General features: G+C 38.8%; 2 protein-coding genes and 1 long non-coding RNA gene across 4 annotated transcripts in view; 1 reads left to right on the top strand and 2 right to left on the bottom strand.

Moving 5' to 3' along the window:
* The window catches only part of LOC117322421 (diacylglycerol kinase beta-like), a 168115-nt gene extending 165588 nt beyond the window's left edge, over nucleotides 1-2527 (bottom strand). For both annotated transcript variants that reach the window (XM_033877327.1, XM_033877332.1), the window contains exon 1: nucleotides 2288-2527. The gene's annotated coding sequence lies outside the window, so the exon portion shown is untranslated. The remainder of the gene's footprint in view (nucleotides 1-2287) is intronic.
* The window catches only part of LOC117322423, a 30489-nt gene extending 8736 nt beyond the window's left edge, over nucleotides 1-21753 (top strand). The window contains exons 2-3 of the long non-coding RNA XR_004531549.1: nucleotides 21000-21385; nucleotides 21738-21753. This is a non-coding gene — a long non-coding RNA (uncharacterized LOC117322423). The remainder of the gene's footprint in view (nucleotides 1-20999; nucleotides 21386-21737) is intronic.
* Nucleotides 21709-26754, bottom strand: LOC117322422 (NXPE family member 3-like). Its single transcript, XM_033877337.1, has 5 exons — nucleotides 26058-26754; nucleotides 25249-25349; nucleotides 23793-24560; nucleotides 22770-22819; nucleotides 21709-22635 (listed from the first exon to the last, which is right to left on the bottom strand). Exons 2-5 carry the CDS (start codon nucleotides 25302-25304, stop codon nucleotides 21842-21844), a joined length of 1668 nt encoding a protein of 555 aa, XP_033733228.1. The 5' UTR covers nucleotides 25305-25349; nucleotides 26058-26754; the 3' UTR covers nucleotides 21709-21841.
* Nucleotides 26755-26800: the final 46 nt, after the last annotated feature.

Raw genomic sequence — 26800 nt, 5'->3', positions numbered from 1 at the left:
ATCCGGTATTTCGACACTGACAGCAAGAGATATGTATGATTTAGATTCCATACATGTATGTACAGTCTTTAACTCCATATATTACAAGTTTTGTGCTGATATTATATTGATATTTGAAATTACTTAGATGTCTTATGTTTAATTTTCAAGTTGATAATCTAATCTGGAAGTGATTTTAAGACAAATTACATTATATTTTTACCCATAAAGTACTGTAGGAAATGTATAATCCATACAACATATCCACCTGTTTTTATCTGTTCAGGTTATATATGTTTAAATTTATTTCATCTTATTTTAGCACCTTGAATTCTCTTCCTTTTGTTTAAACGTATATCTTTATATTATGGATGTATTTATTTTTTAATTAATTAATTTGATGAAATTCAAAAATAGTATTTCTTCGACAGAAAGAGGGACTTATATTTATATATATCACAATTACATATCACTAACAGATAATTCCAAATTCTCCTGAAATATATCCACAACAGCTTTTTTTTCAAAACTAGTTGCAAGTTGAACTGAAAGCGTAAGGCAGTTATACTGAATCAGAAAAGCTTACAGGCTGGATCCTGAGGGACCAAGACACTTATTGACTCATAATTGAGTCAAAAATGTGATGCATTACTGAATGGTATCTGCATAAAACCAATTTACCTCTGTACTTAATACATCAGAATTATGATACTAGTATGTAGGTTATCATAGACTCCTAAATTCCATGCCTATCTCTCAGTACTGACTAGTATTTATACCAATCAAACAGATTCTTTGTAATTAATATTTCAGTCCTACTAGTAACTAGATCGAGTACCAAACAAACCCTGACTAACAGCTAGCAGAGTACAAGCTCTGGAACAATTTGATCAATCATTTATTACTAATAACACAAGAAAAGGTTGAATGCACGATTTACTTGTGGTCAAGAATACTAATGTGTAGTACATGTCATTGGACTCTGGTCAAGAAAATACTGCAACAGCAGTAATATTAGTATGGGCATGTGTAAGACTTTCATTTAACTCAATAAGTAAGGAGAAAAAAAGTAAGGGGAAAGGAGGAAGGGGTGGGGGGCAGGCAAGGAGGAAGGGGTTGGGGTGGGGTGGGGGGGGGGGCAGGCAAGGAGGAGGGGGGGGGGAAGGAGGAGGGGGGGGCAACATTCTATTAGTGATGCTTGTATTTTGGAAGTCACAGGATATTATTTTGCAATTTACAACAGAATTAATTTTTATGTTTTTGAATCATAAAGCAAATGAAAACACAATGAAAATTGTACATACAATGCATTTATAAATTTTGAAATATATCTGAATTTAGAGCATATATTAGGCACAAGATTACTGAAAAAAACAAGACCCAGATTAGCAAAGATATTTCACCAAAAGGGCCATAGTGAAAAAATTGTCAAGTGTCAGGATTGTATGAAATAAAAGTCTTACACATGGTCCATACTTATAATTAAGGTGTTGCTATGTATTTCTTGAAGACATTTTACCTTATCTGGTAGATGTTTTCTATTTATTACCTGGAAGTTAGTATTTTTATTCAATTTACGTATTAATACACACACCTTCATCACGCACACCCAACCCTTCCCTTGGTCTCTTCTCATAATGGACACACCCTTGACCATCTCGATCCCACCTGCTGTATTCAACAGATAATTACTAGCTCTGTGCTACCATATTGATGTTACTGGAACTTGAAAGGAAATGGTGCTCAAAATCTGGTGATTCTTCCGTATAGAGACATTGAGTGCATGTACCCACTGACATCCCTACCCAATACACATTATTATTCAACATGTGTATTACGAAACTGAGGTAAAAAAAAAAAGACCAGCATCTTATCATAATCACTGATCATTTTATACTCCTCACTAGAATATGCCTCCCCAACCCGTGCATCCGTAAGAAAACCCACAGTTAATTTACTCTCCTGATCCCCACCCTCCACCAAAACTAATAATATATAAGCTTCCTACTACTGTAGACGGCCACAACCCGGTGACTACGTCGGTTTGACACTGGACATGGTCATATGGCATCGTGTCGCCTTAGAGATCATTAAAGCTATCAGCCCCGACATCGCACCCAACCTACTGACCAGATCACAGCTTCGATACGGTCCGTGAACAACAACATAAACATGCTTCAGGCTAAACACAAAACACGGTAGGGTACGCAGAGTTTAAGTAACCTCGTAACACTAATAACACGACATTCTCGTACGGAAGGAGAGTAAAGTAGGCCAGATGTTTGCCAGCATACGACAGAAGACTTACCCTGTTGTGTCCAGAAATCTTGGAAAAGCTGCAGCACGATTCACAGATATGCCGTATGTTGAAATCCTGCAAAAACAGCAGCACGTTTCGTCAACATAAATATATCCAGGCGATTTTTTCACTCTAATTTTCTCATCTCCGTGAGCCGGAGAGCTATATACGTGTGTGTGATCCAGAACCAGCTAGCTACGCCCACGCGCGTTAAAAGCGGCGAGTGTGTATGCGTGTGTGCAGGAATATTGATCTCGCGATCGGGGCCCCGTGTAGGGAAATCAAAGATCAACTACTACCGAAAATGATCATTTCGATAAGGCTCCATCAGAAAGAACGTGCATGGAGGTTAGCCATGCATTCAATTAATGTGTTATGTAATACAATACCGACGCCTAACGCATGTGCAGTTTATATGTGTACATCGCGAGGGAGACTGAACGCTGCTGTGCCGAGGTCCATCTGATAACGAGCGGTCAGGCCAGATGGCGGTTTCTACATCTGACCAGGCACTAAAATTTTAGTCTGGTTAGATCTATATTGAGCTATTGTACGGGGAAGTGTAAAAGGGTCAATTTGTTTCAAAGTAAAACATAAAACAACAATGTTTACGACTTAATGCACTGGGGTAATTAACTTCAATTAAAGTGTCTGTCTGTCTGTACAGTACTAGATATTATATATTCGCGTTAAATGTGTAAAATACTTCTCTAACAAAAATATTGTGGACCCGACTGCTGGTTGATAAACCCACTTCAGCACAGTTTGGTGATGATGATGATGATGATGATGATAATGATGATTATATCGATGATGATGACGACGAAGATGATGATAAACCTGTATCTTGTCCTACCCTTGCATTAATTATACGTACCTTCAACATCAGTAACTGATATTAGTGGGCCAGACTTCAAATTGGTATCCCACATCCGGCCAAAATCCACCTTATCACGCTGAAAATGTTCACTACAAGAGTACTGGACTGGTGTTAGGGAGCCGACACCATTCATAAATCACTTACAGTAGTGTCCGGACAGGTAGGAACACTTACGGATATTGATAGACAGGTATGACATTGATTAGAGTCTTTATTAATACCTATAAGTTACAGGTATGGAACTACGATCGTTCCCTGTACTCGTTACGGCCGCATCTGACAGTTTTTATACTCGATACGATGATTTCTTACCTCCAAAGTAATAATAGGGAAATCAAACGCTCAAACGAAAGTAGGACAACACATACATAAGGTACATACATATATATATATATGTTTTATATAACTGGTACGATATCAAACACATTCACCATACCACAGGGATCTGAATGTGTTTGTTACAGTATAAGTATGTGTATTTGATGCAGGGGCGTTGTTAGCCCGAGGTAGACATGGTGCCAGGGCCAGAGGAAACTCGCGCTAGGGCGTTGTATGCGTTTAAAATGACTTAAATGCCGTCCTTTCTATGATAAGTACAACTACACCTTGTCCAATAATACCCGTGTCCCTCTACACCTTGACCAATAATACCCGTGTCCCTCTACACCTTGTCCAATAATACCCGTGTCCCTCTACACCTTGTCCAATAATACCCGTGTCCCTCTACACCTTGTCCAATAATACCCACGTCCCTCTACACCTTGTCCAATAATACCCATGTCCCTCTACACCTTGTCCAATAATACCCACGTCCCTCTACCCCTTGTCCAATGATACCCGTGTCCCTCTACACCTTGTCCAATAATACCCACTTCCCTCTACACCTTGTCCAATAATACCCACGTCCCTCTACACCTTGTCCAATAATACCCACGTCCCTCTACACCTTGTCCAATAATACCCACGTCCCTCTACACCTTGTCCAATAATACCCATGTCCCTCTAAACCTTGTCCAATAATACCCACGTCCCTCTACACCTTGTCCAATAATACCCGTGTCCCTCTACACCTTGTCCAATAATACCCACGTCCCTCTACACCTTGTCCAATAATACCCGTGTCCCTCTACACCTTGTCCAATAATACCCGTGTCCCTCTACACCTTGTCCAATAATACCCACGTCCCTCTACACCTTGTCCAATGATACCCGTGTCCCTCTACACCTTGTCCAATAATACCCGTGTCCCTCTACACCTTGTCCAATAATACCCACGTCCCTCTACACCTTGTCCAATAATACCCGTGTCCCTCTTCACCTTGTCCAATAATACCCGTGTCCCTCTACACCTTGTCCAATAATACCCGTGTCCCTCTACACCTTGTCCAATAATACCCGTGTCCCTCTAAACTTTGTCCAATAATACCCACGTCCCTCTACACCTTGTCCAATAATACCCACGTCCCTCTACACCTTGTCCAATAATACCCACGTCCCTCTACACCTTGTCCAATAATACCCGTGTCCCTCTACACCTTGTCCAATAATACCCACGTCCCTCTACACCTTGTCCAATAATACCCACGTCCCTCTACACCTTGTCCAATAATACCCGTGTCCCTCTACACCTTGTCCAATAATACCCACGTCCCTCTACACCTTGTCCAATAATACCCGTGTCCCTCTACACCTTGTCCAATAATACCCACGTCCCTCTACACCTTGTCCAATAATACCCGTGTCCCTCTACACCTTGTCCAATAATACCCATGTCCCTCTACACCTTGTCCAATAATACCCACGTCCCTCTACACCTTGTCCAATAATACCCGTGTCCCTCTACACCTTGTCCAATAATACCCACGTCCCTCTACACCTTGTCCAATAATACCCATGTCCCTCTACACCTTGTCCAATAATACCTACGTCCCTCTACACCTTGTCCAATAATACCCACGTCCCTCTACACCTTGTCCATTAATACCCACGTCCATCTACACCTTGTCCAATAATACCCGTGTCCCTCTACACCTTGTCAAATTATACCCGTGTCCCTCTACACCTTGTCCAATAATACCCGTGTCCCTCTACACCTTGTCCAATAATACTCACGTCCCTCTACACCTTGTCCAATAATACCCGTGTCCCTCTACACCTTGTCCAATAATACCCACGTCCCTCTACACCTTGTCCAATAATACCCACGTCCCTCTACACCTTGTCCAATAATACCCACGTCCCTCTACACCTTGTCCAATAATACCCACGTCCCTCTACACCTTGCCCAATAATACCCACGTCCCTCTACCCCTTGTCCAATGATACCCGTGTCCCTCTACACCTTGTCCAATAATACCCACGTCCCTCTACACCTTGTCCAATAATACCCACGTCCCTCTACACCTTGTCCAATAATACCCACGTCCCTCTACCCCTTGTCCAATGATACCCGTGTCCCTCTACACCTTGTCCAATAATACCCACGTCCCTCTACACCTTGTCCAATAATACCCGTGTCCTTCTACACCTTGTCCAATAATACCCGTGTCCCTCTACACCTTGTCCAATAATACCCATGTCCCTCTACACCTTGTCCAATAATACCCACGTCCCTCTACACCTTGTCCAATAATACCCACGTCCCTCTACACCTTGTCCAATAATACCCGTGTCCCTCTACACCTTGTCCAATAATACCCGTGTCCCTCTACACCTTGTCCAATAATACCCACGTCCCTCTACACCTTGTCCAATAATACCCACGTCCCTCTACACCTTGTCCAATAATACCCGTGTCCCTCTACACCTTGTCCAATAATACCCACGTCCCTCTACACCTTGTCCAATAATACCCATGTCCCTCTACGCATTGTCCAATAATACCCATGTCCCTCTACGCCTTGTCCAATAATACCCGTGTCCCTCTACAACTTGTCCAATAATACCAGTGTCCCTCTACACCTTGTCCAATAATACCCGTGTCCCTCTACACCTTGTCCAATAATACCCGTGTCCCTCTACGCCTTGTCCAATAATACCCGTGTCCCTCTACACCTTGTCCAATAATACCCACGTCCCTCTACACCTTGTCCAATAATACCCGTGTCCCTCTACACCTTGTCCAATAATACCCGTGTCCCTCTACACTTTGTCCAATAATACCCATGTCCCTATACACCTTGTTCAATAATACCCACGTCCCTCTACACCTTGTCCAATAATACCCGTGTCCCTCTACACCTTGTCCAATAATACCCGTGTCCTTCTACACCTTGTCCAATAATACCCGTGTCCCTCTACACCTTGTCCAATAATACCCACGTTCCTCTACACCTTGTCCAACAATACCCATGTCCCTCTACACCTTGTCCAATAATACCCACGTCCCTCTACACATTGTCCAATAATACCCGTGTCCCTCTACACCTTGTCCAATAATACCCGTGTCCCTCTACACCTTGTCCAATAATACCCACGTCCCTCTACACCTTGTCCAATAATATCACGTCCCTCTACACCTGTCCAATAATAATACCCGTGTCCCTCTACACCTTGTCCAATAATTCCCGTGTCCCTCTACACCTTGTCCAATAATACCCACGTCCCTCTACACCTTGTCCAATAATACCCACGTCCCTCTACACCTTGTCCAACAATACCCATGTCCCTCTACACCTTGTCCAATAATACCCACGTCCCTCTACACCTTGTCCAATAATACCCCTGTCCCTCTACACCTTGTCAAATAATACCCGTGTCCCTCTACACTTTGTCCAATAATACCCGTGTCCCTCTACACCTTGTCCAATAATACCCACGTCCCTCTACACCTTGTCCAATAATACCCACGTCCCTCTACACCTTGTCCAATAATACCCACGTCCCTCTACCCCTTGTCCAATGATACCCGTGTCCCTCTACACCTTGTCCAATGATACCCGTGTCCTTCTACACCTTGTCCAATAATACCCGTGTCTCTCTACACCTTGTCCAATAATACCCACGTCCCTCTACACCTTGTCCAATAATACCCACGTCCCTCTACACCTTGTCCAATAATACCCGTGTCCTTCTACACCTTGTCCAATAATACCCGTGTCCCTCTACACCTTTTCCAATAATACCCGTGTCCCTCTACACCTTGTCCAATAATACCCGTGTCCCTCTACACCTTGTCCAATAATACCCACGTCCCTCTACACCTTGTCCAATAATACCCACGTCCCTCTACACCTTGTCCAATAATACCCATGTCCCTCTACACCTTGTCCAATAATACCCACGTCCCTCTACACCTTGTCCAATAATACCCATGTCCCTCTACGCCTTGTCCAATAATACCCATGTCCCTCTACGCCTTGTCCAATAATACCCGTGTCCCTCTACGCCTTGTCCAATAATACCCGTGTCCCTCTACACCTTGTCCAATGATACCCGTGTCCTTCTACACCTTGTCCAATAATACCCGTGTCTCTCTACACCTTGTCCAATAATACCCACGTCCCTCTACACCTTGTCCAATAATACCCACGTCCCTCTACACCTTGTCCAATAATACCCGTGTCCTTCTACACCTTGTCCAATAATACCCGTGTCCCTCTACACTTTGTCCAATAATACCCATGTCCCTATACACCTTGTTCAATAATACCCACGTCCCTCTACACCTTGTCCAATAATACCCGTGTCCCTCTACACCTTGTCCAATAATACCCGTGTCCCTCTACACCTTGTCCAATAATACCCGTGTCCTTCTACACCTTGTCCAATAATACCCACGTCCCTCTACACATTGTCCAATAATACCCGTGTCCCTCTACACCTTGTCCAATAATACCCGTGTCCCTCTACACCTTGTCCAATAATACCCACGTCCCTCTACACCTTGTCCAATAATATCACGTCCCTCTACACCTTGTCCAATAATACCCGTGTCCCTCTACACATTGTCCAATAATTCCCGTGTCCCTCTACACCTTGTCCAATAATACCCACGTCCCTCTACACCTTGTCCAATAATACCCACGTCCCTCTACACCTTGTCCAATAATACCCACGTCCCTCTACACCTTGTCCAATAATACCCGTGTCCCTCTACACCTTGTCCAATAATACCCGTGTCCCTCTACACCTTGTCCAATAATACCCACGTCCCTCTACACCTTGTTCAATAATACCCACGTCCCTCTACACCTTGTCCAATAATACCCATGTCCCTCTAACCCTTGTCCAATGATACCCACGTGTCCCTCTACACCTTGTCCAATAATACCCACGTCCCTGTTGACCATTACGTATAACATATTACATTAGCATCAAATGGTTACAGTAACAGAGAGGAGTTATTGGCTCGAATTCGAACTATCGACCTTTCGCTATCAAGGCGTACATCCTTATTTCCACATGCACTCTTCAATTTTACATCGTTATCAAAAGCCAGAATTTCATTTTATTAAAGACCTAAATAACTTTTGAGATCTTTGACAGGATGTGACTTTTTATATTTTCAATCTTGAGAAATATTCCTCGTCATAAATGTACATGAATGCTATACATTATGTAAGTTTTGCCCTTGACTGGTCACATCGTTAGGAATTGGTCTGCTTTATTTTAATACTAGATTATCTCCCCCTAGTTTGAAACTTTTAGAATCAGACATATCCTCGAGACAAAGCTATTTTTTTCCAAAAAAAATAAATATTTTAAAGACATTTTTATTCCGCAAAACATTTATAAAACATCACATACACGAACACACCAATTCCATTAGGTATGGTTTGTAATCATACAACTAGCATCATAAAGCTCTTTTTTATTTATAATTCTGATATTCTAGAGACTGGGTGTCAGTTTAGTTTTACCGTCTCAGATCATATTCTTCTTTATTAATCGTAAACTGATACAGTTCATGAATATAAGATTTGCATACATTAAATTACGATAAATATTTCCAGGGTCAATCATACAAAATCTAATTTTCTGCTAAATAATTTCCTCGTAATATGTTTGCATGATGAACACATTTTCCTAAATTACACAATTCTTTTGTATTACCAGATGATAGAAATATAACTAATTTGAAGACGGAGGGATTTATTCGAAAATACGGCTTAATATATTTGATTCTCAGCTCACTGTACAAGGGGCATTTAAAAATGAGGTGATATTCATCCTCGATGTCAGTAAGACAAACAGGGCAGGTTATAAGATGCCTAGGTACGTTTCTATGTCTACCTGATTCGATAAGAAGACAATGGAAAGATAAACCAGAGACTTGTATATCAGGTATATACGTCTCTGGATAAACGCAATCTGACAATAGCTTTTTTATAATTAGCAGGAATTGGTTTTGAAAAATATATCTGCAACGTTAAATGATCTACAACACGCCTATATAAAACCCATTTCGGCGATGACCCGAAAAAAACCCATCATATACCGTAAGAGAGGACACGTGCTCTCTACACAATGACCGCTTTTCTCTCATTGTTTGTCTATTACGTAGTATTTGTATTGTTTGTTACCAATATACACATCTGTCACAGAAGTACGTTCCCAGTAATGTTGTCGCCCGTGACCCATCACCCGCCGAGGTGTGAAACCTGTACCCTCCACCGACTTATTAACGCAGTTCTCAGTCGAATTACCAGCGGCCTTTCTCAGCGAGATTTTATTTTCATTCAGCCACACTTTGTGTCGAACAAGAGGTCACATTTATACAACGCAATGATTCACATAGTCATCAACATTTTTCATTGATGGTAAAAACATTGACATTGCACAAAAAATGGGAGGGGAAAGAATTACAATGAAAAAACACCATTTTGTATACACCGGGAAATTATAATGACTAGTAATATTATACATGTACTGTACACGAAAATACACAACGATCAATATAAAAATACACATTGTACACGTGTCAGTCAAAAATGCATCTTATTCTTTATGGTCTGGACATATATTGGACAGTTAATAGAGTTTACATATTCAATCATTCCAATGCCATCTTTATAAACAAACTTACTTTTTATTTATCGATCAACACGGACACACCTATGGTCAATTCAATTTGTAACACGGACACACCTATGGTCAATTCATTTTGTAACACGGACTATCCTATGGTCAATTTAGACCAACTGAGTCAACGAGCACGGAAGTGATTTTTAATATTACTGGCACATGTTTTGTTTGTTTTTTTATTGCGAAATTTTAACTTAATAATTTGAATTCTCAAAATTTTGAGTTAGTATAGAAATGAGCATTTAGTACCAATATTAGAACGTGGATGTGGTTTAATGGGGAAATCAGTATGGAAAGGAGCATGTACATAATGCCAATGGCAACAAGGGGGTGTGATCTGATGAAGAAATCGGATTCTAAAGACAAGCATTTATTACCAGTGGCAACAGTGATGTGATGAAGAAATCATAATCTAAAGTCGAGCATTTATTACCAATGGCAACAGTGATGTGATGAAGAAATCATAATCTAAAGTCGAGCATTTATTACCAATGGTAGAACGGGGATGTGATCTGATGAAGAAATCGGATTCTAAATACAAGCATTTATTACCAGTGGTAACAAGGGGATGTGATCTGATGGAGAAATCGGATTCTAAATACAAGCATTTATTACCAGTGGTAACAAGGGGATGTGATGAAGAAATCATAATCTGTCGAGCATTTATTACCAATGGTAACAAGGGGATGTGATCTGATGAACAAAATCGGAGTCTGAAGACGAGCATTTATTAGAAGTTATATTGTATGCTGTCTCCTGGTACTTATCAAATGGAAACCGAGACTGACGCGACAACGGAATATGCAGTGATATGAACGAGCAAAGAAGGAATTTATTTGTCCTTTGAACGAATATCATTTCCTGGTTTGACTGACGGCGGTAGCCGTGTTCACGCGACGTTAAGTGGCCGATCTTCAGCTGGCGAGTCCATCCTATACGTCGACAGGACCAGACGCTCCAAAGGACAGACATGCGCACGGTGAAGTGGTTCCTCTCGGTCCAGTGTCGAACATCATACTATTACTATGCGACATGGTTTCCTGTCTAATATATATACACACTAAAGATTCAGCACAAGACTATATATCTGAATACAAAGCCTAATAATTGTGTATTACAATAACTACATATACCTGTCTATCATTCTCGCACCTTTCCGTGCATACATTTGTAAGACAGCAATACAGATGCCCATGCCAGTTGTCATTGCCATCTTCGTAACAGTAGCGACCACAGCACGGGCATATATCGGGATATATACGCAGCCCAGCCATATACATGTAAACTGTTTATGCATGTTTGATTTTCAATTACTGGCATACAAAAGTAATTTTGTTCTATTTCATTCCGTTGTAAACAAAGGTTCATGGCACTAAACCACAATTATTGAAAGGCGATATGCAATACCATGTTTTCTTAGCGAATTATTGAAGCTCTTACACATAGATAACTCTTATACACTAATCATGCACTTACAACTATACCAACTTAATTTTTAAAAATAAAACGATATGAAAATAAAATAAAAACATGGGCGGTGGCGGCTAGATAATAGTACAAAGATGTTGATTGACCCAGGTGTTTATGTTGTTAGTAATTTATCACGAGAAAACAGGACGCGCATCCCTGCCATATATTTCGGTTATGTAAACTGTTTATGCATGAATGTAATTTTGTTCCATTTTAAATCCATTGTGAATCGTTAACTCGGGACCCCCGGTGCCCACAGCCGTCAAACTTTCGATTTCCACACAGAAAAAGTCGACATAGACAAATCTAATTCGTAAATTCTACAGTAAATTGACTCAAACTGCTACTTGAAATGAATTCTTTGTCAAAAATTCGGTATGCCCAACATCTGATTATGATTGTACATTGCATTGCTATCAGTTAAAAACCCAATTTAAAACAGAAATGTCAGGATCTGCTCCGACTAATGAAATAATTTTGAAGTGTTTGAAATTACCATGAAATAGTCAGCGTGAAACAATCTCAAAACATCGATGGGATCCATGTGCTAGGATCTACACGAAAAGTGAAACTTTCTTACCTGACCTCGTTTTCAAGGCTTCAACTTGGAGCCAACGGTTTTTGCACTTCAGCAACCCGGGGACGGAGGTTGTACACGGTGAGAACAACGTCTTCCGGACTACATGGTATCTGACATATATGGTCGATTTGAAGCATTATTGTTTATAGAAAATTGAAATTTAAAACTATAATGCTTACCTGTGGAATAATTCCAACGTGTTGTAAATTGTTTATGATTTATGCTAAGCCAATAACGTTACCAACAGTGAAGTCTGAGGCACAAGACATGCATCCCTATTGTAAAACGACATCGTCATTGGATATCAACCTAGATCGGTCGATATTTTGGATATTGGCGGGATTCAAGTCTTGTGTTACAAACTCGTTTGGAATGATATGGCATCGCTTATAAAACCGTTTGAAAAGTTTGAAGATTTTTTTTTTTTTTTCAAAATAAAAAACATTACCTTCATACATCATAGTATAATTATAAATAAATGTATACCACCATGATTTTCAGGACGTTGTTTGGTATTTTCATTGAGCCGGATTGTCCGCCTTCTCGTTCAAACTTAGGCACTTCTAGTCTAACAAACATGGCTGCCCTTTTTGTGCAGACGACACTAATTGGAATCGAAACTTCGCGCGTGCTCAATAGATATTAATTTGATTGGTTGTTGACCAAGTCGTGTGATGTTTTAATTGACAGGTGATATCAATTTCGGGGCGTGGTTTCAAAATTATGTGTTTGCGATGCTCATTTCAACCAGAACAAAATAAGAGGTTAATTACAGGAATACATTAAAACTGTTTCAAAACATTCGATACAAACTGAAAGAGATGTCAATTTCAAGAAACTCGATCCGAAACAGTCCCATTTGACTGTGATTATTTATATTATAATTTTCTGGGGGAAAACACAAAAATGACAAATGTTGACAACAAAAATATGAACGCCTGCTTACAACAGACAGTTAGTTAATGAATTAATTGAATCAGGGCTCGATTCCTACACTGATAATACAAGCTGTCGGGTTAGTTTCCTGGCTACCATACCAATTTACTCTAGTTCTCCGGTTTTTAGAATATAAATTCTGTGCCAACAAATTGATAAGATAAAAGAGTTGTCATAATAACCCCGAAATTGATTTGTACAGTATAATTATGATCACTCAACCAAAATGACAATAGATTTATACCAGAAATGAGTGTATTAATGACAATTGAAAATATTTTTAAAATATGAAATAGTTTCTTCCTGAAATTAAGCATGTGGGAAAATAGGAAAATAGGTAAATGAACATAAAACTGAAGGGAAAAAACACATTGACCTTTTTGAAAACATGACTTTTCCATTTTCTCGTCGTCGGAAAACGGGTGGCTGTAAGTTGACTGTTATAGATTTGCATGTACATGTATGTGTATTGTATTTGCTAATCTTACTGGAATGCCGATGTAAACCAAGATATTTTTGCGATGTATTCAAAAACTACATTGTATGTCATGAACGTTAATTACATTATAAAAGTATTTTACATTCTAATATGTCCCAGAAGGCATCAGAGTGGATCTATCGATATCGCACGGTTGATAGTTATATCTATCAGTAAAGAAAATATTTTTAATTGAATTTGTATTGTGTGGAACAAACGTTTATATTCCACAAGAGGTCACTGAAAAAGAACGCAATAACCTAAAGGACAGTTGTGGTCAATATTCCAGTAATTAATGACGTTTGCTGGCGGCGCGACTTCCAATATGGTTACGAGGGACAAGCTTGATGAGGATTCGCAGGAGCTGTATGGTCCTTTGCTATGATTTGATTGGAAAATGTTTGACACTTTCTATGTTCGTTAAGATGCCCGCGAGCCGTTGACATCACCGGCACTGTTCTTGGTTTGAGAACATGACATTATCGGGATTTGACCTACATTCACGCGTCGGGTATGGTTGAGAAAACAGAAGACGTTTACCCTCCCGAATCGTCAACATTTATGTTGATTTATTTTTCGTTTACTACACAAATATTTTGTTCATGTCCCCCTGATTTTATGATATTGAGATAGAGTTTCGGTTTGATTTACATGAGTGAGTGAGTGAGTGAGTGAGTGAGGGAGGGAGGGAGTGAGTGAGTGAGTGAGTGAGTGAGTGAGTGAGTGAGTGAGTGAGTGAGTGAGTGAGGGAGCTAGTTTGTTAGTTAGTCAATAAGTCAGTAAGTCAGACCTGTGCTAAAAACTTAAATAACTTTTTGAAATTTTGTTTTGTTCGTGTTTTTTAAATACATGGAACAAAAAAATCTGTCAAAAAAACTATCTCTGATCATTTAAAAAAAATCAAGGCAGTGAAATATAATACTGCTGTACGGGTTGGATGCAAGGGGAAGTAACTCTAACAGTGAAGAACTGTTCCAGAACAAAGTGATGGTAATGACAACAAAATTACTCAACAATCATGTTAATAAAAATAAAAATCGTCTGAGTCTAAACTTTGTTTACTTTTCCAGTATTTCAACTTGTACATGTATCACAACCCTCGGCCATGAGGGAAGTGTGCAAAGGAAGGAAACCGGAGTACCCGGAGGAAAATCACATGACTCGGTTACTCATTCTGTACTTCACAGTTTTCATTCTGAAAGCAACCCCTGGACTCCATACATGTGTCTTTCACAGAATTTGCTAAAATATATATTTATGTTTATTTTGACCCCTGGCTTTGTTTATACGAAGATTTTTTTTCAACTTATTAACACAGACCTCTGACCATCATAAACTAAATTCTTATTAACCGACTTGGTATGAATGTGGCTAGTATCTACCGAGGTTACAATATAATTACGCAAAATTAAGGCGATCGGACACAACCATCTATTTACATGTATTTGTCCGTAGCAAATCCTGTATCATTCACACTACAAGAACAATAAGAATGGTGTTAATGGAATTATGAACGCAAATGAATCAACGTCATTTAGACGCTTTTCCTCTCTGCTCAGATAACGTTTGATAATCGTACGAAGAAAACATTTAAAATGACGTAACGTAAGTAATCGGTAACCAATACATTTCCCGCTAAATTGATCATTTAAAATTTAATTTGATATCATTTCTTAATTGGAACATCTGTAAATTTGAGCTATATTTCTTATACACACACTGTACAAATATACAATGTATAAAGTTGTTTTACAACTGTAGACAAGCATTACAACAACGAAAATATCGAACTCCCGTGACATTAGATGATAATTTGGCGCGGCCTACTGAACATTCGGAACTATTCAAATGAAACAACATGTGAAGTACGCCCGAGGAGTTCAGAATGAGTTAGCATTCACGCTAGTATGGCCACACATAGTAAGATATGATAACATAAGACCTTGGTGATTTTGAGATTCACGCGAATTAATCACGTCTACCTTCCGAACACTATACATGACACACCCCTCTCAACATGCATCCGCCATCAAGGGTGTGATTTTAATTAAATGTATGACGTCCACGTCCGCTCACAATCAAATGTGTAGGGGCGCCAGTGTAGGAGGAAGATATGCTGGTTATTCGTGACGTCATAGTGGTTTTATCTGGACCTGTCAATTCAGGTTTTCTTCTGTTGATAATTGTTATGCATGTGTATTTCTTATCGTTTTTCCAAGATTTGTTATACATGTATGTATGTAATGTAATGTATGTCCATGTTTAGATTTTAGGCGGTCAATTTCTGCTCTAGTTGTCACTGATGAAAATGGCGACATGGGATATTTCCCAAAACACGCGACTGAGTTACGGTGTTGTTGTCACAGAGTTCCGAGAGATAATCAAAATATTTGTAGTATTTTGGAACTTTCTTTTTGCATGACCTCTTAAATCTGACCTCAGATGAAGGTCTGCCTGTTTGTCTGGCTGGCTGTGTGTCGGTCCGAGTCGAAAAACTCCTAAACTTGACAATGACAATGGCAATGATTTTATTCTCATAAACATATAAAATGTAGTGAATTGCATACATACAAAATTGTACAGGACATATGATATAATACATGGATACATTTGTGAATCAGTTTCGTTCTACACTTGCATGTTCGGGACCATGTTCCCGATGCCGTGGTAACCAGGTCACTATACACAGGTTTGTGTAATGGCTAATAGCTCACCAGTCCTTAGATCAATTTGATTAAATTGATCACGTGTTGTAAGTTATTAATGCCTATAAGTTGAGTGTTTCCAGAACCGTTACTATGGAAACATTATACAGACTTTTCTGATTGGTCAAAACTGGATTGCCAAATCAAGCTGAAAATTAGCACATGAGGTTTTTGAAGGATGACAAACACAATATACAAAAGTACTACCAGGTATCTTCAAAAACAATAGATTTCATTTGGCTGGCATGGTAACCAAAATAACCCCTGTGATGAGGACTATTTCTCCTACCCTGGTTAACCAATTCAACTCCAACTTATATTAATCACACATGTAGGCCCGGATGGAAGTGCGCGTGGGGTCTTAATGTAGGAGTGAAGGGGGTACCCAGGGAAAACTCACGTGGTCGGGCAGGTGACCCCATGCCGTCTTACGTCCGATCGGGAAATCGAACCCTGGCCGCCCAGTTGAAAGTAAAGTGAAATGTTATCACTGTGCCATCTGATGACCCTAAATATAGAGATACATGCAGGGTTAACTTTCCGGAAAATTTTGTTTTTATTTAGCTTATGACCAATAGCTTATCAGTCTTTAGCTCAATTTTATTAAAACTAGTCCAAGTTGTGTAACGTTTTAATGCATCTAATTTGAGATATCTTGTGTTTCCGGAACCGTTACTATGGAAACGTAACGGAGGCTTCTGATTGGTCAACATTGAGATACAAAGTTACTATCAAATGATGGATAGAGGGAGTATTCGTTAGCTATCGGCTTTCAGTACTAGTCTTATCTGAATGTTTAATTCCGTAACATGATTTTAAAACTTGTTTTTCGGCATAGCCGTATAATATTCTTTTGGTCCCGGATATGACGCGACAGGTGGCGTTACTGGTCAAGATGAAGTATGTGATTGGTCAATGAATCGGTAAAGACAAAATGCAGATATGCAGTTAAAAACGAAACAAAGTTAAGAATGCAAGCTGAATAAGTGGATGTACCTTTTAAAATGACACATTAATAACATTATATTCCTGATTCAAATGCAGTCTTATTATCACCAAAAATGATTCAAACTGATATAGTTTTGCTATCCGTGCTGAAACGCATTAGTTCGTTAAATTATTTCACCAGAAGTTTTACATTTTAACCACCAGCATTAAAACTATGCCGTTTATCTTTTTTTAAAGATATTTCTTGTTATATCTTATTATAGTTTTTTATATCAACACTTTAAGAATGACAATAGCTTGGTATATTGAAATATCAAGGAGATTATATATCTAGAATTTCAAACGATATAAATATTGAACGTCTTACTATGATTTAGAAAAAAGAAGAAGTCAACAATTGATCACGTCCAATGTCCTATCACACTGGTGATCCAAAACGAATGTGTACATGTATGAAGGACTGACCATTGTCCACGTTGGCAGGAACATACGGGTAGAGAATACCGATAAGTAAACTTATTATCATATATGCGTTATAAAATATATGATGTAATGGTAGGGTTAGCCCGAGTTTCCTCTGGCCCTGACACACACCAGACATGGTGTCAGGGCCAGAGGAAACTCGGGCTATGGTAGGGTATTGTATTTATCGGTAACAAAACACTAATAATGTTCACGTTTATTTGATTAAAATTCCACTTATTAATACATACACATGACCTATGATAAATTGGTAATTAATTAAGACAAGTAAAATAAATGTTAACACCAAGATAATGAAATGTAACTACATTGACCGACACAGCGACACAGCGCGTGCTGCTAAAAACTGGACAGAAATATCACGGTACACACCATTACTTTGATGAAGGCAGTTTTATCGAATTCCAGTCAAAATGCGACGCATTGATACCAGCGATTCAATCTGATATGTCGAGTATAGTACACGTTCTGCTGGACATGCCAGCAATCTTGTTAATTACTCGTCCATGCCGTGGTCAGCGCGAGATCAAACGGTTCCCTAACTGGGAATACACATAATATCGATGGATAGGATAAGGTAATGAAATAGGCCATTTATTTAGCCAAATTAATGTCCGACTGAGTCAGTGTTTGACAGGGATCTTTGAAGGATGAAATCAATACTGAAGAGTGACAATAAAATATTTATTACTGCAAAGACAGATATTATATTTCTGCAGATTTTAAATAATAATAATAATAATAATAAATGTTTCAAAATCGGAGGTAAGTGACTGAACCACAATTCAGAGCGCGGGAAAACTCTTTTATCACTGACTGACCTTCTATTCGGGAGATATGGCCATACTGTAAAAAAAAAAAAAAAAAAAACCACAACGATTATTATTTATGAAGAACAATGGTGAAATAATTATATGACTTATGAAAAAAAATTATGGAAAGACGTCTCTGAACGACCAACACGTATTATGGGCCGATGTGTCCATTGCATGTTGTGTGCTGTACAGCTGTATACTCTCCATCTTAATTCATTTTGGCTCCACCGTATCTATCTCTAAATTAAATTTAAATGCGCTAATGTCTCGGTGTCGTTTGCACATTCCTCTCAGTACCTACTATCTGAATTTGGGGTTCACTTCTGGAAAATCATGGGTTGATTAGGAATTTGTCGATGTGAATCCACGTTGCATAGTCGGTTGCTTAGGTATTGATTACGTCATTTGCTTGAGAGTAACGTCATACATTGATAATTAACTTTCCATTTTTTGTACGCTGAATGCGGCTTTCTGATTGGTTGAGATTTTGTTTCAATAATTATCTCCATGAAAAAAAAACGAAAATGGCGCGAAAAATGTGAAGTCACAATATGGCCATTGACGTTGCGTATAGATTTGTGAAAAAGAATACCTTGTAAGATCAGTTGAATTAAAACATATTTTAATTTTGAAAATCAATTTTAAAAATCAATTTTAAGCGTTGATGTCAGTGTCAGTTATCTTTCAGTTTCAGAGGGGTAAGATTTTTTCATACTCCAATGAAACTAAAAAAAATGCCATCAATTCTTAAGTGAGAAAACGGCGTAATGTTCTCACACAAACTAAACTGATGATAAAACAATCACTCAAGCCACATGAAATGTATGTGTGTTACAAGAGTCAAGCCGACACACAAACAAACAGTTTACATTCTGTACATTACATAAAGTCTTAGGATACATTTTGCAAACATCTATATTAAATAACTTCAACATATATATATATATATAAATTTAATTACTTTTATTAAAGCTGAGTGTTATAAAATGCAAATTCCCTCTTCATTTTAAACGTATTTGAATTGACATTATAATTATTAGGTATATACTTCTCATTAAGTAATTATAGAATAATTGTCACATTTATACAAATAGTGAGATTCATCATAAATGAAAACCAAAGAATTAAATAAGAAGCAAATTACGCGTCTCTTTGACAACCAAGGGAAATACATTAGAGGTCGGTGCCTGTAACAACCTGAAAGTTTTAAAGTTTTGCTGGCAAAGAGCGACAAATCAGTGTCTCCGCTGGGTGAAAAAAAAAATGAGCCAGCATGGTTTTATGGAATCTGTAAGAGTTGTCTCCCTTCCCACACAACAATTAACCCTTTCAGTTCAGTGTAGTTTAGAGTAATTTTTGAGGCATGTACACTAGATAATATATGCAAATATATTTGGGATATGATAAAATAACAAAGTGTTTGATATTATAAATTCGAAATTGGCGGTGAATTTTAACATGAGGGAATAGTCAGTGTTGGATTAGGCCTAGATAAAACAAGTGTTCCACCGAACCACGTGTGTCTGACTCCTGCGTCCATTAGAAAGGTGTTGTTTTGAAATTTCCTGGTTACAATATAAAAAGCATCATGCATTCTGTTGTAGGTTAATTGATGGAGCTTAACAGCGGCACAACAGTTGAGGTGAAATGTGGATGATATCATGATTACGTGATATTAGTTTCAGTTTAAACATATTTTATTACCATTAATAACAAAAGGATTGGGCACAAGTTTCACAAACAGTACCAACGCCATCTCCTTTAGATACAATTGCATATATTTACATCATAAGATGGCATTATCAGTAATCTATATAATATTATAGATATAATTGAGAGAGAGAGAGAGAGAGAGAGAGAGAGAGGGGGGGGGGGGGAGGAGGCGGGCGGGAGGAGGGAGGGAGAGAGAGAGAGAGAGAGAGAGAGGGGTGTATTTCTTTATATTTAAAACATTAGAAAACTAAGAATCCTCACATACTATTTAAGATGACATCCACATTCATTCTTACTACACACATATATTTAAGAATATAGAGTATAACTTAAATGGGGTCATTCAGTACAGGCAGGGCAATAGGATCTTTTCACTGTTCCAAACCTTCTGCTGTTCAAATATTCAATCACATCACGTGCTAAGTGGCATTATCCTTCCATTCCTTTCTTTCTTGAATATCCGTTTCCATTGCCCCAACCTCTCCTGAAAGACCATCCACATGACAACTATACAGAGCTATTAACAAAGATCGAACACACCCACACACACAATCATCCACGCACGTACATACCCGCACGCGTGCGCGCGCACACCCACACTTACACACTTACGCACATACACACACATTCAAACGTTGTCACAAATGCATTTGCGTCCACACTTACATCAAATCAGTGAATGATAAGGGAGTCTTGTCCTATACCACCTCTACCAGATACAGATGATCAGGGAGTCGTATACCACCTCTACCAGATACAGATGATCAGGGAGTCGTATACCACCTCTACCAGATACAGATGATCAGGGAGTCGTATACCACCTCTACCAGATACAGATGATCAGGGAGTCGTATACCACCTCTACCAGATACAGATGATCAGGGAGTCGTATACCACCTCTACCAGATACAGATGATCAGGGAGTCGTATACCACCTCTACCAGATACAGATGATCAGGGTGTCCTATACCACCTCTACCAGATACAGATGATCAGGGAGTCGTATACCACCTCTACCAGATACAGATGATCAGGAAGTCGTATACCACCTCTACCAGATACAGATGATCAGGGTGTCCTATACCACCTCTACCAGATACAGATGATCAGGGAGTCGTATACCACCTCTACCAGATACAGATGATCAGGGAGTCGTGTCCTATACCACCTCTACCAGATACAGATGATCAGGGTGTCCTATACCACCTCTACCAGATACAGATGATCAGGGAGTCCTATACCACCTCTACCAGATACAGATGATCAGGGAGTCGTGTCCTATACCACCTCTACCAGATACAGATGATCAGGGAGTCCTATACCACCTCTACCAGATACAGATGATCAGGGAGTTCTATATCACCTCTACCAGATACAGACGATCAGGGAGTCGTATACCACCTCTTCCAGATACAGATGATCAAGGAGTCGTGTCCTATACCACATCTACCAGATACAGTTAGAATGAAACTGAATGTTATAAAGAGTCGACAACCATACCAATGTCCAAGTAGGATATTCAACGTTAATTAGGAATGTGAGTCACACAAATAAGTTAGTATTTCATTGGTTAAATCTGCCATGGCGTACTTTTGCGGGTGCATATTAACATTTTCCATTCCAGCTGTTCTATCCCAATGCTTTATACAATATACTTTATCATGAATTCCCATGAATTCCTGAAACCAAATTTCTTCATGACGCTGGTGTAAGTAGTCAATGGGTTCCAAAACATCTGTATATGTTATTGAATGGGGACCCTGTATAAACACTTTGGAGTCTGGAGCTCGTGCGAGCAGACGATCAACACCAGCACGCGCGTCCTTGACCATGGCGCGAAACACAGACAATGTCGTCCTCGTGAGATGATAATACAGATGTATGATGACTACTAGAGGTTTATCATGAGGTGTCCTGTCCAACCAGTTTCCAACTGATCGCATTGTTTCCAGAGGCTGGTGCGGACCTACATAAAATGGCGAGTTATGAGGAGCCCACATTAGGTCTATATTTAATTCCGTGTTCCGTGCCATTAACAGTTTATGCCAAGGCTTTTCTTTGGAATAGTGTTTAGTAAGGTGCACGGCGCCCGTTCGTTCACACATGATATTGTACAGAGCGCGGCAATTTGAATCTCCCAACGATACAACTCGTTTGTTTTTGAGACAAGACTTGAAGTCGACATATTCAGTTTTACATTTGAGGTTTGTCCATTTTTCGTTGTAATAATATCCCGAGAGAGTGTTGTCCAGCCAAGTGATGTTCGGCGCACGCTTACGACAAGGCATGGAAGGTGACACAATACGCCCGCTATCGTCTTCTCCTAAAAAGAGAGTACACATTGAAAGTTTCAAAATAATTTCAAATTATTTAACATTGAAATAGGATCAAAATATGGTTGATTGCCATACTTAGATAAATCTGACGAAACAAAAATAATTTGTAATTATTGCTTACCTTTTACAACCTCCATTTTAACTGACGTCAAGTGCTTGTGTTTTTCATGCCTGGAACACAATGGAATATATCGGTAGTATGTTTTATATACACTAGTCGTCTACTCATGTGACCTATGTAGCTATGTATTATGATAATTCATTTCAATATAAAACCCTAGATATCCAATTCAGTAAACTTCATATCACGTGACCTCTTTGTTATTCACACGAAGTCGTTTTAATGACCTTAACATTTGACCCCATGCATGTCATTGGGAAGTGTTACATAGTTCAGATAAATTTAGGTTCACTTAATGTATATGAGTCATTATGCGTATGTCAAGTACTACCATATGCATGTGCCAAGTACTGCTAAGGTTTCTGGGTAATTTAATAAGATGTCAACCTAGGACGATGACTCAGCGTTTATATTCAGAAAAGGAATGGGTATCTTGGTTATTCATAAGTAGTTTTGTCAATGTTTTGTTAAGCAAATTTGACCCCAGTCATTTAACAGTTTCACACATTCGACCTTTGTGACCTTGGAAGGGGGTAAAGGTTACTCCTCCACAACTTTTCATATCAACAACAATAGCATGACCATTGGATGCTTTGACTTTTTCAAAAGGTGGCATTTATACTAAGACTCTGTCCATTATACAAGCTGAACTATATATATCTTGACCATGAATTGACTTGATTATTGAGAAAAGCGATTAAAAGTAAAAAGAAATAGACAGCAGACGGACAACAGCCTCTGAACCCTTGGGCAAGTGAGCTAAAATATTTCAACTTCTAATTTCAAATTAAATTTCAAATATGACTTCTCAAACGTGCAATGATTTGTATGCAGAAAGACATTTAACCTTTTGCTAACCAAACAAGACTTAGCTTTGTGAAAACTTTGGTACTGTGTGAACTAATATAACACACATATTCCTTAAAGTTACTTAATATATCCAAAATAAGTGATTAGAAATAGTGATGATACAATGAAGTATTCTGCTGAATGTAAAGTATACTGTAGATATTCGGTACTTACCTAGCCACATACACAGCAAATTTACTGAGGGTAGTATGTTCACGACTTTCTTGTGTCTTTATGTCATCACAGGTTAAATATTCAGATTTTGGTTTACAGCAAAACCATGGTAACCCATAATTGTATTGGGTAGAGTTGCATCTATCTGCGAAACCACATCCTTCCAGAACTACATCCGGTTTGGGAGAGCATACCGATTCTTCCACATGTTTACCAGTAGAGTCTATGAATTTTGAAGCCATTGTATGTAACGTACCGTGTTTTTCTAAGTAACTCATGATAAGGGATATATGGTGCCGTGAGTTAGCTATCGTCACTATGACCTCTGGATGACCTTTCCATGGTAACAGTACTACTCCAGTATACGTCCCATTCCCGTGATCTGTGACGTAGCCATTAACATTTGCCTTTAGGCCGGGCTCCCTTAACCATATCCTGAGGTAGTCACCGCCGGTATTCACAGGTTCACCGTCAGTATAGAACAGGCGAATATCCACCCTCAAACTATCCCCGACTCGAAGAGGAACCTTGTGTGGTAAAACTGTTACCTTTGTCAGTTGTGGTGACAGAAAACGGCTGGCGTTTGTTACTTTCATCTGAAGATAGTTGTCCAATTGTATTTGACCGTTTGACGTCACATGTCGAGTTTCGTTAATGGCGTGTGGCTTGTTTAAAACAAAGCCATTTGCCTGTAAAATGTTGGTGTCGAGGGGTGTAAGTGTTTTTAATTTATAACAAGGCAGCTGAGTTGTCAGATATATAACACCACTGAAAAACAAACGACATCAACATTAGGGCCATCACCACAACTTAATATTCCAATTTTACACATTTAAAACACAAACTAATCAATAGCATTTGTAATGCCTCACAACTTTACAGAAAATGACATTGGAATGTTAGTTGTAAAAGAAATACGTTTTTAATATTTCAACACTCTATAAAGTAAGTCGGACCGTTGAACTTGTTTTGTACTGTTAGATGAAATGACAAAACGTACTTGTACATTAATATGATCGTTGTTGAAACCAAACGGCTTCAACAGTGAACATACGTTGTAGAGGTTATTCTATGATACAAAAGGGATATTCAATTAATCATTGAACTGCTTTCATTTGGAAGTTATGGGCTGATGAATACCAACTGGACAAAGGCAAATTTAATGAAGCGCGCTAGCAGTTCAATGCTTATATTTACATTTGACAACGATTTTTAAAGACTATATCCAGGAATTTTGGTTCTACGATGAATGAACAAATTATTATCGTCAAAGCCGGAACAGCCTTTTCAACAGCCATCTTTCGTTATCGCCGACGTTACAATTATGACGTCACTATAATAATGACGTCATAATAAAGATTTGGAAGTTATGGACTCGTAACCTTCAAGTGAGCTTGGTAAAGTTATATAGTGGGGCTGCAGTGTAAATGTAAATATAGGCAAATGAAATACTTACAAACCAAAGACGGCGCAAATAACTAAACACAATTTGAGTTTGTATATTCTCATCATTGTAGGTAACTAAGGCCGTATTCTTCTTTCTCCAGTTTGATGGGACTACAATCAATAAGAATAGATGGTAACGCGTAATGATCATGAATATAAGGTGTAGCTAACGATACGCACGTGTAGCACGTGTAGATACGAATCTAATATTAGCTATGTGGATATGTATGTCAATGGTGCCAGAGGACAAACATAGCGATGTCCAATAGGGGAGCCAGGAAAGTCGGGCCCAATCAGATGTTAAATATAGAAGGGGAGGTGCAGGAACCACATACTTATAATATCAAATATTGGGTATTGATAATAATAAGAACATTGAATGTTCTTGTATATCTTAAACCGGTGTCATTATTCATTAACGGCTTAACATCGGAGGTTTAACTCACAATTTCGAAAAATTGTAAAAGAGTTTAAGAGGAAATATGTCCGAGAATAAATAAATAAATAAATAGATAAATAGATAAATAATTAAATTAACAAATAAGATAAATGGATAGCGTCTTGAATATATATCCCCATAAAATGAAATAAAAACTCAAAGATAAAAAGTAAAGCAACGTTCACGTCATTTTGTAACATTATTCTACATACAGCGATATATTCTGTTATACAATAATTGAAGTTTTCCTTTCGTACGTACTTTAAAACTGGCATCTATCTCTTCAATGGCAATTTATAAGGCCTCTAAACACTTTCTAGAAACGTGTTGAGTCACGTTAAATCCTTGATCAAGTATTCTTGGTTTGAAGCAAAACTTACTTGAAGTAGTCGAGACACCAAGAAGACCTTCAACTCTACAGCAATCACAAGGCCGTCAACTCTACAGCAATCACAAGGCCGTCAACTCTACAGCAATCACAAGGCTACTGTGGTGGTTATACCAAGGATCAGGCAATGGTAGTCAGTGTCGTTTGACGGAAGACTAAGAAAGATTCATCGTTCATTTTACAATCGGGAAAAAGAGAATTGCTCATATTCCAGGTATCCATTTATTCGGGATCGGTATCACTGGAGTCCATCAGGATAAGAACAAGGTCACAACTATCAGTCGGAGCTCAAGAGACGTGAGGATTGACTGGAACAGTAAAAATCAATTCTACGATAATTATTGCATATAGAGTACCTTTGTAGCAGGAGATGTTTACAGGATGTTTATAAACTACTCGTACTGTACTTACGTCAACGTGGAATGTCCAAACCATACAACTGACCAGAGGTTTGTTACAGGGTTCAATAGACGATACCGGCTTTTGTGTATAGCCTTAGGGTCACCTTAGGTCACTGTAATGTTTCAATTGATATTCAATAATGACATTAAAATGGTCCATGATAGTTAATGGTCTCTTACAATTACACAGCATTACATACATGACTTTCTCTCTATAATACTATGTCAATCATTATGTTTGTATGAATGTATATGGTATGCATGTGAATTAGTGAAATCTGATTGAAATCATAATTATGTACTATGTATCAACAATAATCAACGGGATTAGATA

The sequence above is a fragment of the Pecten maximus genome, chromosome 2 (genome assembly GCF_902652985.1).
Source record: "Pecten maximus chromosome 2, xPecMax1.1, whole genome shotgun sequence".
Classification (NCBI taxonomy): Eukaryota; Metazoa; Mollusca; class Bivalvia; order Pectinida; family Pectinidae; genus Pecten; species Pecten maximus.
The sequence above is the reverse complement of the archived record's forward strand: the minus strand, read 5'-3'. Positions and strand labels throughout refer to the sequence as shown.